This window comes from Plecotus auritus (assembly GCF_963455305.1).
Source record: "Plecotus auritus genome assembly, chromosome: 12".
Lineage (NCBI taxonomy): Eukaryota > Metazoa > Chordata > Mammalia > Chiroptera > Vespertilionidae > Plecotus > Plecotus auritus.
In genome coordinates, this window is record NC_137778.1 from 45,098,964 (window position 1) to 45,115,722 (window position 16,759).

Sequence of the window (16,759 nt, forward strand, 5' to 3'; positions counted from 1 at the left end):
CGCTTGGAGAGCGGGGGTGTCTACCATCTAGAAACAATAGCCCCACTAGCAGTGGGTCACACGCTGGTGGGCGTGACAAAATCAACGCTGTGCCACCCACGTCGCCTGTCAGCTCTGCCCCTAAGGGCACCTCGCCCACCGAGTCTCAGTAGAAGGCTGGGATTGGCCAGTGCCATTCACCTGCAGGGCGAGTTCTATCAGACTCACCTCGACGCTGGCTCTTCACGCCCACCCTGTAGAATGGATCTTCAGCATGTACGGTATGCGGACAAGTACTCAGATCGACTATGTTGTCAACATTTATTTCTGCACGGAAATGGAATGATCGCACGGGGTCGGGGGCAGGCTGGAGGAGGTCAATGGGGGAAAAGAGGGCATATGTAATACTTGCAACAGCAAAGAATTATTTGAAAATAAAACATAAATAAAAATAAATGGGATAATCACTCTGTTTCGGGGATTTATGATTTTGTTCCTGGGGCCTGTACCATTCTAGTCACCACTCAATTGTAAGTCCTAGTTGCTGAATTTGGTTGTTTCTAGAGCTGTTTTGCCCAGTACAGTAGCCACTACCCACCTGTGGCATTTTATTTCTTTTTAAAATATATTTTTATTGATTTCAGAGAGGAAGGGAGAGGGAGAGAGAGATAGAAACCTCAGTGATCAGGGAAAATCATTGATTGGCTGCCTCCTGCACGCCCCCTACAGGGGATTGAGCCCACAATCCAGGCATGTGCCCTTGACCAGAACTGAACCCGGGACCCTTCAGTCCGCAGGCCGACGCTCTAGCCACTGAGCCAAACCAGGTAGGGTCCCCCTGTGGCATTTTAAATCTAAAGAAAGTGATTAAACATCTGAGTCCTCAGTTGCACTAACCACGTGTGAGGTTGTCTGTGGCTACTGTGTTGGACAACAACGGCCTAGAGCATGTCTGTCACCTCAGGAAGTCCCCCTGGTAGCACGGAGCCCAGTACTTCCTGTCCCCGTGGACTGACATGTTCAAGGGTTCGTAACCAGCTTCCTCCAGGTGGCCCCCGAGAATACAGTTGCCAGATAAGGTTCAGGATGCTCGGTTCCATTTAAATGTCAGATTGAAACACTGCATGAGACATTCTACACTAAAACAAAAACTATTGCCGGCCGGCCTGGCCCAGCAGGTGAGCGTCGACCTATGAACCAGGAGGTCAGGGTTCGATTCCCGGTCGGGGCACATGCCCGGGTTGTGGGCTCCATCCCCAGTGTGGGGCGTGCAGGAGGCAGCTTATCCATGATTCCCTCTCATCGTTGATGTTTTCATGTCTCCCTCCCTCTTCCTTCATCTCTGAAATCAATAAAAATATGTATTTTTGAAAAACTCTTCAAAACAAAAATTGTTCTTTATTTGAAATACATCTTGTGTTTGTATTTGCCAGATCTGGCAACCTTATCTTTTGTTGCTTTTTATTTTATTTTATTTTATTTTATTTTATTTTATTTTATTTATTCTTTTGTTTTCTTTTTGTTTGCTTGGCAAGCTTCTCCGAAGAGCAAACTCGGAGCATCTTCCCGGGAGACCGGGCCTCTCTCCTCGGGGAGTGTTTGTGTTTACGTACGGAACTGGGGTGAGAGGTCCGTGCGTGTTCTGCTCGTGTCCGGGAAGGCTGAGGGAGACGGTCTCAAGGACGTGGGCTTTGGTCTCCTTTCTCCCCTTCGGGTCCAGAGCTTCTCACACACAGATGCCTGCGTCTGGAGTGTCTGTCACCCGCGTCAGGTCCCGGGAACACCTGGAGGGATGGCATCGCTGTCCCGACATCACCGACTGACTCTGCACCTGCGAATGTTTCCTCTGAAAAACTCGCTCCGGGTCCATTTCTTCGTGTGCACTCGTGTGCCTTGTGGATGCGGAGAGGAAGGTCGGGGAGAAACTTGTTGAGGGGAAGCTCTCTTTTGTGCAAAAATGTGTCTAATTTATCGAATGAGTAATACTTTCAGAGGGTGCACACAAATCAAATATCAAGGTAAATATTGAGAATCTAGCCCGGTCGACACGACTCAGGGGTTGAGCGTCCACCTATGAACCAGGAGGTCACCGGTTCATATTCCCGGTCGGGGCACATGCCTTGGTTGAGGGCTCCATCCTTAGGGTGGGGCACGCAGGAGGCAGCCAATCCATGATTCTCCCATGGATGTTTCTATCTCTCCCTCTCCCTTCCTCTCTGAAATCAATAAAACATATATTTAAAAACAGAGAGAGAACCTGTTTCCGCTGGAGTAGTGCACTGTTCCCCACGTCATCATTCTTCTTGTCTTTCTGCCCGTTGTTAATTCATGCAGATGTGCGTCAAGGATGAATGGATATGTACTCCCCTCCCCGCTTCATTCTCAAAAGAGAGTGGACGAAGAATAAAACAAATTCAGAAAAAGGAGTGGACTGTGCACCCTGCTCTGCACGTGCCCTTGTTGCTTCCCGCACAGAACGTCACCCGGTGCTGAGCTGTGTGGGTCAGAGTTCATGGGGCCTGTTCCCCGGGGGTCGGCACCTAAGACCATTCTGGAATGATGAGCCTGCCTTACAGGAAGTGGAACATTATTTTCTTTTCTTTTTTTCTTTTTTTTTTTTAACATATTTTATTGATATTTCACAGAGAGGAAGGGAGAAGGACAGAGAGCCAGAAACATCGATGAGAGAGAAACATCGATCAGCTGCCTCCTGCACACCCCCCACTGGGGATGTGCCCGCAACCAATGCACATGCCCCTGACCGGAATCGAACCCGGGACCCTTCAGTCCGCAGGCCGACGCTCTATCCACTGAGCCAAACCGGTTTCGGCGGAACATTATTCTCTTATTCTGCTGGGATGACGGAAAGTGAAGGGAGAAGTTCAAGTCGCCGTTGGGTTGGACTCAAGATCCTCCCCCTTAAGAGCACCGTGGTTTGGCCCAGTTGGCCCTGCTGAGTCTCTCTTCCCAGCTCTGTGAGATGCGGTAACTCCTTCACACAATGAACAAGGGTCACGCGTAGGAATTGTGTGGAACGCTAAAGAACAGCGAGAATGAAACTGGTGACTTTCCAACACCAGCCTGTCGTGGGCAAAGGAAGTGGTGCCCAGGGGGGAGGGAGGATACACATGAGGAGACGTGAGAGGAGAGGAGGGTGGGATTTCACGGAACTGCCAGCGGCGTCCACCCACGGAGACTGAAGGAACCCTTTGTGCTAAACCAGAGCGCCACCTGCTTCTGGGTCAGCGGCCCCCACGGCGGGAGGCAGCGCCTGGAGCACGGCCTGGCAGGCAGGGTGGAAAGGGCCCTGGACGCAGCGCCCGCCTCCCACCAGGTGCCCAGGTGCCCAGGTGCCCAGGTGCCCAGAAACACGGCGAAGCCTCCTTCCTTCCTTTCTTCTCTTAAACTAATTATTTTAAATATATTTTTATTGATTTCAGAGAGGAAGGGGGAGAGAGAGAGAGAGAAACATCAATGATGAGAGACAATCACTGATCGGCTGCCTCTCTCTCTCTGTCTCTGTGAGTGGGTCTGTGGGGGGCAGCGTCTCTCTCCTGCACACATGTTGGGTGACACTGTTGTGCCTTTTTCCCCACCTGGGAGGGTCCTCTCTCAGCTCCCAGCGACCCTCCTGGTCCTGGGCTGATGTAAGTCCCACGCTCCCACCTGCATCGGCTACGGATATGTCTGCCTTGTTTCCCAGCTGCTGCGTTCCCACATGTGTGTGAGGACGCCTGGAACACGCTTGGAGCAGATCCGCCCCTGTCCCTCCGCCCCCCACGTGCCCCACACTGTTGCTGCCGTGTCCCCTGCTCCGGGAGGCCCTCCCCGACCATCTTCCCACCCCCGAGCCCAGGACCAGGGCACCAGGGACTTGCTCCGGTTGCCTGGCGATGAGCCGGGAAAAAGCTGCTTCCCTCCCCGCGGGAGGACCAGCCCAGCCCCCAGGTGCTGGGGGGCGGGCCTCGGAGCGGACACCCACACAGAGCATGTTTCTCCTTATTCAAGTCGGCTCCCTGCTTCCTTTCCTTTTAAAACATTTTAAAAATATATATTCTTAATGATTTCAGAGAGGAAGGAAAGAGAGAAACATCAGTGATGAGGTCGAGCCCGCCACCCAGCCATGTGCCTGGACCCGGAATCGAACCGTGACCTCCTGGTACTTCGGTGGCTGCTCAGCCCCTGAGCCGCGCCCGACGGGCCCTCTGCCGTGACCTTTGTCGGTGCCGAGCAGCGTGCGGGCCTGACACTGTTCCCCAAAGTTACCTGACCTCGTTGTTATCGTCCGCAGTCCCTCCAGCGACAGCAGGATGTGCACGCAGGACGGTGTGGCCGCCTGTTGGTGCTTTGATTGCATTTTGGGTCCCCGCCCCCCGGCTGTGCACCGTGAGTTTCTTTGCTGGTGCGAGAAGCGTTGCTGTCGCTGTGGGAGTGGGCGCCTGTCTGGACAGGAAGACAGACCCACACACTCTGCCTCCCTCCTCCCTCCTGCTCCCCTTCCTCCCCTCCCTGCTCCTTCCCAGCCCCCCGACAGGGGACCAGTCTCCGTTGCTCCTTCGGCCTCTCGTTCTGCACGGACGCACAGGAACACATGTTCCTACATCCTCCTCCCCTGACGAGGCTTTTCCACTCCATCCTATGGCCTGGAGGTCTCCCCCTCTCAGTCCTCAGGGACCTTGTTTATTTTGTAGCGTGCCTTCCCGTGGTGCGGGGGCACCGTTCATCCAGCCACCCCCCTCCCCCCCCCAGGGCGGGTAAAGCTGACACCACACAGCTCCGGCCACGGCACCGAGCAGCCTCCGTCATGCAGCTCACAGCTGGTTTGTTGTTTTGTTTTCATATATTTTTTAATTTTCATTGTTGAAAGTTTCACATATGTCCCCCTTTCCCCATCCACCCCCTCCAGCCCACCCCACCGCCTGCCCCAGGCCCCCGCCTCCTGCCCCAGTCCCTCGCCTCCTGCCCCAGGCCCTCAGCACCTGCCCCAGGCCCCTGCCTCCTGCCCCAGGCCCCCGCCTCCTGACCCAGGCCCTCAGCACCTGCCCCAGGCCCCCGCCTCCTGCCCCAGGCCCCACCACCCCAATGTCTGTGTCCATGGGTGATGGGTCTCTGCACACAAGGTCTTTGGTTGGTTACCTCCTGCCCTCCCACCCACCCACACTCTGTTCCATGCTTTGTGTCTCTGGATCCACCCCGTTCATCAGTTAATTAGGCTCCATACATGAGTGGCAACTCACAGTTTTGGTTGTTGAGTTAAATAAAAAGGACGACAGTTTTTACATTCACAGATATCCGCACTTTTAAAGAGTCCCAGGCCCACGCCAAAAGCCACGAGAGTGAGCACGCCTCCCGAAAAAGTCCCCGGGGAGGCGCCCGTCCCCAGCCCCCAGCCCCTCACCAGCCCCCCAGCCCCCAGCCCCCAGTCCCCCAGCCCCCAGCCCCTCACCAGCCCCCCAGCCCCCAGCCCCCAGTCCCCAGTCCCCCAGCCCCCCAGCCCCTCACCAGCCCCCACCAGCCCCCAGCCCTGTGCCTGTAGAACACACCTCCTAGCAGGGCCCCGGGAGGAGCTCGTTTCTTCAGAAAAAAACGCCTCTTTTCTTCCCCAAACTCTGTCCCACGCAGCAGCCAGGACACAGCACAGATCACAGCACAGACACTGCGGCTCGGAGCCCAGGATGCGGAGGGAGGCAGCCAAGCCCCAGCCTCCTTTCCTTGGGTTTTCCGACAAACCACACGCTGCTCTCAGCACCCCGCTCCCACCCCCGGCCCCCACCCCCGGGGCCCCCACCCCCCGGACCCCACCCCCCGGACCCCCACCCCCGGCTCCCACCGCCAGCTCCCACCCCCTGGCTCCCACCCCGGGCCCCCACCCCCGGGCCCCCACCCCGGGCCCCCACCCCCGGCCCCCACCCCGGGCCCCCACCCCCGGGCCCCCACCCCGGGCCCCCACCCCCGGGCCCCCACCCCCGGCTCCCACCCCCGGCCCCCACCCCCGGGCCCCCACCCCCGGCTCCCACCCCGGGCTCCCGGGGGACTGAGGACGGAGTCAGCCCTTTGATGCTGGAGGCCGAGGCCCGGGATAGCACGTGGCGACAGCGCCCCCGCGCGTTGAGCCAGAGCAGTGACGGCCGCACTCTGCAGAGCTCCCGCCACGCACTCAAGCTGTGCAGGTCACTGACATTTCATTTTATTTTAATACATTTAAGCACCGTCCTTCATTTTATTATATATATAATGGATTTCAGAGAGGAAGGGAGAGGGAGAGAGAGAGACACATCCATGATGACAGAGAATCATGGACCGCCTGCCTCCTGCACGCCCCCCACTGGGGATGGAGCCGGAAACCCAGGCCTGTGCCCGGACCTGTAATCAACCGTGTCCTCCTGGTTCAGGGGTCAACCCTCAACCACGGAGCCACAGCAGCCGGGCTAAGGTCCGTATGTTAGACCCTATTCTAGCTCATTCCGTCCTGCTGCCCTGACTTCCCAACCTGAATGATTGTCCGGACCTCCAACCCGAAAAACACTGGTCGTGACAGCCCGTGCTGAGGTCAGACATGCGAGCTGGGATCCTGGAGGCAACTGGTAGCGCAGCCTCCTCGGAGGTGCTCCCCCTCCTGCGTGAGCCCGGCGTCCGGAGGAAGGAGGGGGAGGTGCACAGCAGGGGCTGTCCCATCCACTCAGTAACCACGCAGGGGAGGGGGTGGGGGCCGCACGGTGCAGCTGCGATTTGTTGTTGTTGTTGGTAATCCTCCCCGGAGGACGTGTTTCCCATTCCTTATTTATTTATTTATTTTAGAGAGAATGGGCGGGGGAGAGACAGAGACAGAAACCTCAATGCGAGAGGGACACATCCATTGTTTGCCCCCTGCACATGCCCCGACCAGGGCCCGGGATCAAGCCTGCCACCGACGTATGTGTCCTTGACCAGCATCGAATTCGGCCCCTGGGCTGAAGCTCTATCCACTGAGCCACACCGGCTACAGTGGGAAAGGGTGGTTTTGTTAAGAGTGATCACCTGGGACCAGAAGTGGAGACGCTGCGCTAGGGATTCCAGTTGTCGACGGGCAGCCAGGGCCCAGTCCTCCGCCTGTGGCCGCTCGGGTCCTTACTCCTCCCAGCCCATCTGGAGCCGGGTCAGGTAGGAATCTGTGGACGTGAGGATTCGATTGCTGCCGCCCCCATCCGCCCACCGTCCCACCCTGCGGTCATATCCGGTGTCCACGTCGTTGGGGAGGTCTCACAGGCAAGTCCGTAAATCCACACGCTCACCCCACGGCCTGTGGCCACCTCCAGTGAGCATGGCAGTCATTCCCCGAGGTGGGTGGGCCCCTGAGGACCTTGATAAATATGGAGATTCTGAGACCAACTGGAGTTATTGGTTCAGAATCATCTGGAACAAGACTGAAATCTGCACATAGGACTGTTAAACACACACACACACACACACACACACACACACACGCACAGGCCCAATGGTGCCCTCCTGCTAAGGAGGAGGAAATGGGTCTTGAAAGGCGTGTCAGGCCATAATAACTGTGAACAATGCACTGCCCTGGGGGGTGGAGGGAGGGTCGTTATCGCTGGCCTCAGGACAGGTCATGGGATATGGCCTGGGGACCCCCAACACCTGGGCGCCTTCCTGTAAGCCCACGAAAGGGGGCGGAACCATATCTGCAAGACAAAGACCCCAGAAGGTTATAAAAAGGGAAGCCCTCTGCGTGTTTCCTCACTCTGACTTGGAAATTATCCCCGGAGTCCACTGGTGTTGATAAACGGGGTCCCTCCCTTCTCTAGGAAGCGAGCTTGGTATTTCTTTGGTCTTCTGTAACACTAAAAGCCCAGCACACAAAACCTACATCTCAGCTAAGGTGACCGCAGGTAAAACCTCTCCCAATCAACCAGGATAGAATTTTCTGGTCAAACACCAGGAAGATCATCTGTCACCAGGGTCCTCTCCACGGAGAGAAGTGTCAATCTGGCCCGGCTGGCGTGGCTCAGGGGTTGAGCATCGATCTATGAAGCAGGAGGTCAGGGTTCGATTCCTGGTCAGGGCACATGCCTGGGTTGCGGGCTCCATCCCCAGGGTGGGGTGTGCAGGAGGCAGCAGCTGCTCCGTGTTTCTTTGTCATCATTGATGTTTCTATCTCTCCCTCCCTCTCCCTTCCTCTCTGAAATTAATAAAAATATCTATATCTACAAAAGGCTAATATGCTAAGTGTCCAACCTTCCGGGTAATGACGTCACGTAGCAACTCCCGGCTTCCTCTCCCTAGCAACGACTAGCCTCCTTGGAGTTTCTTCAGCCCAGGAACACGACTTGCTTTATAGCCAGGTGGAAACATTTCACACTTGAACCAAATGTCTGTGAAGCATTTTCCCGTGCCTCATCTCATTTGATCCTCACAGAAGTCCTGGAGTAGGTAGACAGGAGACTCGGTGGAATCTATTTTCTTTTCATTAGCCGGAAAACGGAGATTTAGAAAGTTCAGAAACTGACCCGACTGAACAGAAGTAAGAAATGGTGGACCTTGAAAATGACTTCAGGTTTTTCTCACTGCACAGAATATAGTCAGACACTGCTGCAGTTAAATATTTTACCCTTTGTTCTCCCTGCGTGATCTACAATAATAATGTGCTGATATTTACTGCTGTGTAGCTGACAATTACCTGGAAGAGAAGTTGGGGTGCTTCCCTGGGCTGGAAAAAGTTTAGCTACATCAGAAAGCAGGTCTAATTAAGCAAGCATAATTCTATATCTGTAAAAGGCTAAGTTGATGTGACACATATAAAGCTCTTGCTGGCGCCGATCCCACGCTTGTTTCCACCTGTCAATGTCCATCATGAATTTGGTTGACACTCTATTATAGAGAAAGGGCAAATAGCGACATTAAAATATTCCTTCTAATTAATTTCCTTTCAATGTGCACGACTTTGCCATGGGGTCCGGGCAGCGTTGGCTGCGATTTGGTGGGGTGTCACTCTGGGATAGTGGTGGGGCCTGTCTCCCACTTGGGGGAAGCTCAGTGTTGCTTTGTGGGCACCAGGTCTGTCTGCAGTGGCATTTCTCTGTGCGGTCCCGGCAGCTCCTGCATTGAGCGACTGCCCTCTGGTGGTCAGTGTGCGTCACAGCAAGTGGTAGGACAGAGGGAGGGACACTTAGCATATTAGCCTTTTATAGAGACAGATGTGGCACGGGGCATACTTACTGTTCAAGAGCATGAGCCGATTCCATTGAAACTGCTTAGACATGAAGGCTTTAAACATTTGATATTTCACATCACTTTTGTACCACATTCAGCATTAATTTAAATAAGATGATTTTTAAACATCTCACGAACGTTTCATCATGTAGATTTGTCTTCTCGTTTTTATTTCAGTAGGACTGGTGTATTGCAATGTGATCCACCAGCATCGGCCAAAAGAAATCAGCAAGGCTGAAACCGGTTTGGCTCAGTGGATAGAGCGTCAACCTGCGGACTGAAGGGTCCCGGGTTCGATTCCGGTCAAGGGCATGTACCTTGATTGCGGGCACATCCCCGGTGGGAGGTGTGCAGGAGGCAGCTGATCAATGTTTCTCTCTCATCGATGTTTCTAACTCTCTATCCCTCTCCCTTCCTCTCTGTAAAATATCAATAAAATATATTAAAAAAAAAAAGAAAAAGAAAAAGAAAGAAATCAGCAAGAATGCAGTCAGATTTCTCAACGTGCACCTCCACTCCCTGGGACCTTGTGAACATCCTCTGCAGGGTCTGTTGTGTGTGAAAATATGGGGCAATAAAACTAAAAATCCATGTGATTGCCCTAAACCAATGTTACAACCAGCCGCCCCACCCACAGAATAATATCATATCAATTTCGGCACCGGCCAGAATGGTGGGGGTTTTTTCTCTCAAGGGCATGGCTTGCAGTTTCTAGAGACAAGTCCACCCAGTTCATTTCGCTGGGAAAATTCCTTCAGTTGGGTGTTCACTGCCAACTGTGCTTCTGTGTTGGACAGCTACCTAAGGACACTGCTCTTCAGAGACCTTGCAGAAACAAACAAAGACATCTTCAGAGGGAACGGCTACACTTCCATCGTCCCTCGAAACTCTGCTTCTGGGATGGGAAATTAAACCGGTCATTCAATCCTCCACGTAACTCGTTTTCTTCTGTATGCAACGCTGGGACGCATCGGGCCATAATCCTCAGGACCGAAGCGTATCTGGTGGGTGGACTAGTTCTTGATCCGCTCTTCAGTAATAAGGGGGCCTGGGTTCCTCTAACAATAGGAGTAGATGCCTTATAAGCTCCACTTCCGATTTATGTCCCTTTATGACCAACATTTGAATTTCCATTCAAACTAAGGTATTCCAATGTGACCCTAAGGTATGGGCTGAAAGAACTCAGCAAGACCACAGACGTTCCTCAAAGTGCACCTCCCCTGCCAGGGACTTTGTGGACATCACCTGTGGGTTACTTGAAAATGAACCTTTTCCCATTTCTGGGCACCCTGTGTTTTGCCCCCGCTTCCTTCCCAAGACCCCGAATTGAAGGCATCTGAACTCCTGGAGCAGTTGTCCAGGGGAAGGGAACCAACAGCCCCGCCCCCAACCCTTGGGAGCCGACCGTGAAAGAATTATTGTCAGGAATTGTTTAAAATCGCGGGTGCTGCCCACAGAAAGAAAACCATGGGCGCATAGACTGATGTCTCGGGGCTCCCAAAGGGGACCCCTCATGGGCGATAATTCGTTTGGTATTAAAGGAATCCAGCTTGATGAACTCAAATGCCCTCGGCTCCATAGGCAGGACTCTCCGAGGAGCCTGTGTTACTTCCCTCACTTAAGGGCAGATTTGTAATAAAAATCTTCATTCCAGGGGCATGGTTTTTGGATATATGAGAACCTAACCACTTGGAGAATCCTATGTGAGAGGTCAGAAAACTCCACCATTAAAGATCGGTGCATAATTTACGCAGAAAATAGAAAGTTTTGTTTCTCAGAGTTGAAATCTGACGCGCACGGTGGGAAATATTGCTAGTTTTTCGCATAAAGGGGTGTCGTTCCCGCGTAACGGGACCCCTGGGAGAAGCCTGAGACTTCGGGGATCCCTTTCTGAGCAAAACCAGGCAATTCGGTGCAGGGGATTTTGATATTTTGAGCATTTTTCGAGGTGTAACAAACACAACTCGGGATCCGACAGGACACTCTGCAGCTGCCAGCGAGGCGGGCTGGACAGCGCACCAATCACGGCGCAGCTCCGCCCTATATAAGCGCGCGGGCGCGGCGGCGCGGCCTGAGTCCCAGTCAGTGTCGCTCTTCCGGCTCGAGTTCGCTCCCACGCCCGCCCGCAGCATGTCCGAGACCGCGCCAGCCGCCCCCGCCGCGCCGGCCCCCGCCGAGAAGGTTCCGGTGAAGAAGAAGGCGCGCAAGTCCGCCGGCGCCGCCAAGCGCAAGGCGTCCGGGCCGCCGGTGTCCGAGCTCATCACCAAGGCGGTCGCCGCCTCCAAGGAGCGCAGCGGTGTGTCGCTGGCCGCGCTCAAGAAGGCGCTGGCGGCCGCGGGCTACGACGTGGACAAGAACAACAGCCGCATCAAGCTGGGCCTCAAGAGCCTGGTGAGCAAGGGCACCCTGCTGCAGACCAAGGGCACCGGCGCCTCGGGCTCCTTCAAGCTCAACAAGAAGGCGGCCTCCGGCGAGTCCAAGCCCAAGGCCAAGAAGGCGGGCGCGGCCAAGCCCAAGAAGGCTGCTGGGGCGGCCAAGAAGCCCAGGAAAGCCGCGGGGTCAGCCACCCCCAAGAAGAGCGCCAAGAAGACCCCGAAGAAGGCCAAGAAGCCGGCGGCGGCTGTTGGAGCCAAAAAGGCAAAAAGCCCGAAGAAGGCGAAAGCCAAGCCCAAGAAGGTCCCCAAGAGTCCAGCCAAGGCCAAAACGGTGAAGCCCAAGACGGCTAAGCCGAAGTCCGCTAAGCCCAAGACAGCCAAGCCCAAGAAGGCGGCCAAGAAGAAGTAGGAAGTCCCTTTGGCCAACTGTTAGGAACACAACACAACCCCAAAGGCTCTTTTCAGAGCCACCCACGGATCTCCAGGAAAGCGCTGTTGCACTTTTTCGTGGTCGTGCGTGTTGGGCTGGAGCCGCGGAGATGGGTGTGGCTCGAGAAGGGAGGTTTCCCGGTGAGGAGTTTCTGGGGATGGGGCGGTATCGGGATTCGGTATTTGCTACACTGTTTCAGGAGGGGTTAGATGTAGCAGGACTGGGAAGCTAGTTTGGACCTACTTCTGGTTTGTCTATTTGATCTGTAGAGCGCAAAGATACATTGTATCCTATGAAACAAAGTTGCCCCACACTGACACTTAGTGGCGGAAGTCTTGCATTTCCATTGCTATAGGTATTTGGCGACCTCTATAGGCGCGCAAACTCCTAAGACTTATTTTAACCTCTTGGGACATTACGGTAGTTAGAATTGACATCTGGGTGGTTATAAAGGGGAAGATACGTCAAAGTAGTTAAAATACTATAGGATTTTATATTTTGGGGAGGAGAGTGGGAGAGGGAAAGAAAAAACAAACATGGATTGATTGCCTCCTGCAAGTGCCCGCATCAGGGCCTGTGCTGGGGAGGAGCCTGCAACCGAGGTAGGAATCGAATCCGGGACCCTTGGGGCCGACGCTCTCTCCAGAGAGCCACACCGGCTAGGGCCAAACATTGGAGCTTTGACAGAATTGATGCTAGATTTCAGTGTCGCACAGCACGTTGCTAAGTGCCTCGTGGTTTGGTTAAGTGCCGCGGTCGCGCGATCCTGCGTTTTTCAGCCACAGCCTTTGCGCCAGCTCCTGCGTCCGGGATATAAGCTCGGTCGCTAGGTGTCCACTGGCGCGCGCCCCACACTTGCTGCCTGTAGGTGTGCCAGCCAGCAGATGGCCTCCGCCCACAGCCCTGCAGCTGGTGCCTTGTCAGGAAGTTCCACAGGATCTGAAGTACACAGCACAGTGCTAGCCGAGGGCGCTAGTAGCTCTGGGTAACATCTGATTGGCCATCTGATTGGGCCCAGCAAAGTAATCAAATAGCCAATGAAAAGGCACAATGAAAGGTTTATTTACATGCTCATTTGTGACGACAACCTATGAATAACCCAATCAGGATCGAAATCTTACTAGCCTCATTTGAATGCTTCGTCTATAAATAATCGTGCCACTGTTGAGGGACCATTATTTCCTCCAGTGTTAGCTAGAGGGACATCTGTCGGTATTATGCCTGAGCCAACCAAGTCCGCGCCCGCCCCAAAGAAGGGCTCCAAGAAGGCGGTGACCAAGGCGCAGAAGAAGGACGGCAAGAAGCGCAAGCGCAGCCGCAAGGAGAGCTACTCGGTGTACGTGTACAAGGTGCTCAAGCAGGTGCACCCCGACACCGGCATCTCGTCCAAGGCCATGGGCATCATGAACTCCTTCGTCAACGACATCTTCGAGCGCATCGCGGGCGAGGCGTCGCGCCTGGCGCATTACAACAAGCGCTCCACCATCACGTCCCGCGAGATCCAGACGGCCGTGCGCCTGCTGCTGCCGGGCGAGCTGGCCAAGCACGCCGTGTCCGAGGGCACCAAGGCCGTCACCAAGTACACCAGCTCCAAGTAGACGCGCAAGTAAGCGGCTTGTCTCCTAACCCAAAGGCTCTTTTCAGAGCCACGCAGTCTTTCAACAAATGAGTTGTACTCCATTCACTCAAAATCTATTCTCTGGTTTCTCAGTGGGTTGAAAGCTACATAATTTCGTTATTACGGAGAGGTGTAGGGAATATTGGGGGATTATCCAGCAGCGATAATAGCTGCCACCAGTTGTGTAGATGTTAGACAAGCACATTCTGTAGAACCATTAGCCATTTGGGATCACAAGGAAATACTAATTTGTCCTGAAAGTGCCATTGGAAGTGTACAGCTCCCATCCCCGTGTGCAGACCTCGAATGGATCAGGGATTTGATGAAGACCCCTCAGGAAAGCACAGGACAATATTTTGTGACAAGTTCTCCCTAGAGTGTTTCTTTAAAAAGAAAAAAAACTAGATGACTGCTGCTGAGGAAAGGTTGAAAACAATGTTTTCACGAAGTAGCTCGAGGTTTTTCTGGTTTGGTTGCTGTGCTGCTGGTCCGGTTTCTGCTTGAGGCTCTGAGCAGCGAGTGGGGGAGGGAGAGGGCGGAGCCTGTGCTGCGTCCCAAGGGCAGAGGGAGAGGAAGTGGGGCCAGGCTTGGAGGCGCCTTTATGGCCTGGCAAGCAGATAAGTTTGGGCTAAAGGCAGTGTTAGCCTTGGGCACAAGGGAGGGTTCTACCCCTCCATTTCCTGCAACTTGAATTAGGGACCTCGCCCATAAGAGTATCGGAAAGAACCTGTTTGGCCTGTTTATAGGGCGGGACAAACTTCCATGGACCTGCAGTAACCTTCTTCTTATGCTGCAATAACCAACACTTCGAAGCCCCCAAAGGGAGAGACGGCATCCCTAGCTCAGAACGTCTTGTACCCCTGTTGCGCTTTCTATCTCCAAACCTCGCACAGATGCCGCTGTCTGACTTACGTATGCGGGTCCCTGTGTGCACGAGATTAAATGTGCATTTCTCATGTTAATCTATTTTCTGTCGATAAGATTATTTGTGAAGCAAAAGAACCAGAGGAGGGAAAGGAGAATTTCCCCCCCTTCCACAAATGCAAGTGGGTGCCATTGATATCCAGAATAATATTTTTAATATTCTTAAAAGCCATGAAGAGAGCCACTAAGAAAGCAAGGACCTCTCCAGCCCAGGGCCCTGCCTGACCCCTGTGACACCCCAAGTACCCCAAACACCCGGGCTGGCTTTTAACCAAAGCTGAGCTTTGCTTTTAGGGGCTTTATGAAGCCTCTCCATGATGGGAGCCTGATAAGAAATCTTTCTCGGTGAAGCTGGGCACCAGAGCAAAAGCTACATCCTCGAGGTGGAAGGATGAACTAGAAATAAACACACACACAATCAATCACACTGATGGTTGCAAGGAAGAGTCTGCCCTGAACCCCCGGGCCCAGCAGGGCAGGTTTCACCACGGAGGATTTGGACTAAAAGCCCAGCTGACTCGTTGCTGGCAGTGATCCCACGGGGATTCACCCAGGCTGAGAAGTGAGTTTAGGGATATCCCACACTGGTGCTGAGCCCTTGAGCCACCTGGCAAAGGCAAATACACATCCTCCCTGAAGGAAAAAGCTTTGTTTTAGGCCTTGGGAAATCTGCAGTGACACAATATCAAATCACAACCAAAATAAACCAAATACACCATGAACCAGGAAACCATGGCAAGAACAAGAGCAACAAAAAGTGGAAACAAAGTGAGTAAAAAGGCAATTAAAAGACGTTCAGTGACTAACTGTAATAACTGTAAAACAAACAAACAAACAAAAAAAACAACCACCTTTTGCCTACACCAGTGGTTGGCAAATTTCGGCTCGCGAGCCACGTGCGGCTCTTTGGCCCCTTGAGTTTTTAGCAAAGGCCAGCTTAGGAGTACCCTAATTAAGTTAATAACAATGTACCTACCTATATAGTTTAGGTTTAAAAAATTTGGCTGTCAAAAGAAATTTCAATCGTTGTACTGTTGATATTTGGCTCTGTGGACTAATGAGTTTGCCGACCACTGCCCTACACAGATTTGAAAAAGAAGAAAATGGAGCTCAGAGATATTTAAAATTTGGTTCCAGAACACCACAATAAAAAATAAAATAACTACATGGAAATGATGAGCTGCCTCCTGCACACGCCCCCCTGGGGATGTGCCCTAACCATGGAGTCGAACCAAGAACTCCTGGTTCATAGGTCAACGCTCACAAACTGAGCCACCACGGCCGGGCTCATGTAAAATTCTTAAAAACAATTCTGACAATCTGTTATGGACCTAGCAATTGTTACCGGTTATATTTTCCTTAGTCGCTGATTTAAAATGTAAATCAGAGAAGCCAATTCTCTGCAACTCAGAAACTAAGGGGAGAGAATATGAGCTTTTGAACTGTTTGAATAGCACCCCAAGACGGGTAGTTGTGGTATTTGGAGCACGGAGCCTATATTTTTCAGGAACATCTCCTGACTAAGTATGAATTGAATCATTATCTGTTCATGCTAATAATGACTAAAGTGTAGGTGACCCTGCAGAGATACTTCATAGCACGGGATACAAGCAAATGTAAAAAGGATCTACTTTATTGTGTAGCAAATATCAATGCAGGTGGCCAAATGGCGCCTAACAAATAAACACCTTGTGTCTTTTTCAATTAGGGCAGAGATGAATGCAGAGAAGAAATGAATGAAAATGTGACTCATCCCACAGAAGTTATGAAATACGACAAGTCTGACCTGCCTGAGAATAATGCCTGTTTCTCCCATACAAATCCAACCCCCCCTGGTTCCTGCCGGTTGATTCATCAAAAGGTCGTTGCCTGAGTGGAGGAACCCAAACACGGTGTTTTATTTTAGCTTTCTTATTTTATTACTTGTTTCAATCATAAAAATAGAATTCACTTCTGTCACAAGCCTCCTTAGTGGGAATTCATTATTTGCCATGGACTACCTTTACCTAGAGAAGTCTGAATGAGAGGATTGGCAACACATCTATGATATGATTAATAAAACTAGTGAAGTACTGGAATTCTGCATTTTTAATTCAAATCTTTCTCCTAACATATCCCCTTTCTAAACATACAATTTATTTTTCACGTATTTCCTGGTATTAAGGTCTGAGCAGGTGAGGCCTAAGCACTCACGGTCTTGGCTGTAACGGCCTTGAAGGGACACACAGTCAT

At 52.7% G+C, this 16,759-nt stretch overlaps 2 protein-coding genes across 3 annotated transcripts; both read left to right on the top strand.

Annotated features, from left to right (window-relative positions):
- The first annotated feature begins 11,257 nt into the window (after positions 1-11,257).
- LOC308237477 (histone H1.4-like) lies at positions 11,258-16,605 on the top strand. Of its 2 annotated transcripts, none has more exons than XM_080648210.1 (2): positions 11,258-15,295; positions 16,236-16,605. In XM_080648210.1, the coding sequence occupies exon 1, from the start codon at positions 11,311-11,313 to the stop codon at positions 11,962-11,964; it is 654 nt and encodes a 217-aa protein (XP_080504336.1). In that variant the 5' UTR covers positions 11,258-11,310; the 3' UTR covers positions 11,965-15,295; positions 16,236-16,605. The 2 variants fall into 2 exon arrangements, with proteins under 2 accessions (XP_080504336.1, XP_080504335.1); XM_080648209.1 differs by having other exon boundaries at positions 11,260-13,591.
- Positions 13,191-13,583, top strand: LOC308237494 (histone H2B type 1-M; the record flags this gene model as incomplete). The annotated part of the gene is made up of 1 exon (XM_080648227.1): positions 13,191-13,583. Exon 1 carries the CDS (start codon positions 13,203-13,205, stop codon positions 13,581-13,583), a length of 381 nt encoding a protein of 126 aa, XP_080504353.1. The 5' UTR covers positions 13,191-13,202.
- Positions 16,606-16,759: the final 154 nt, after the last annotated feature.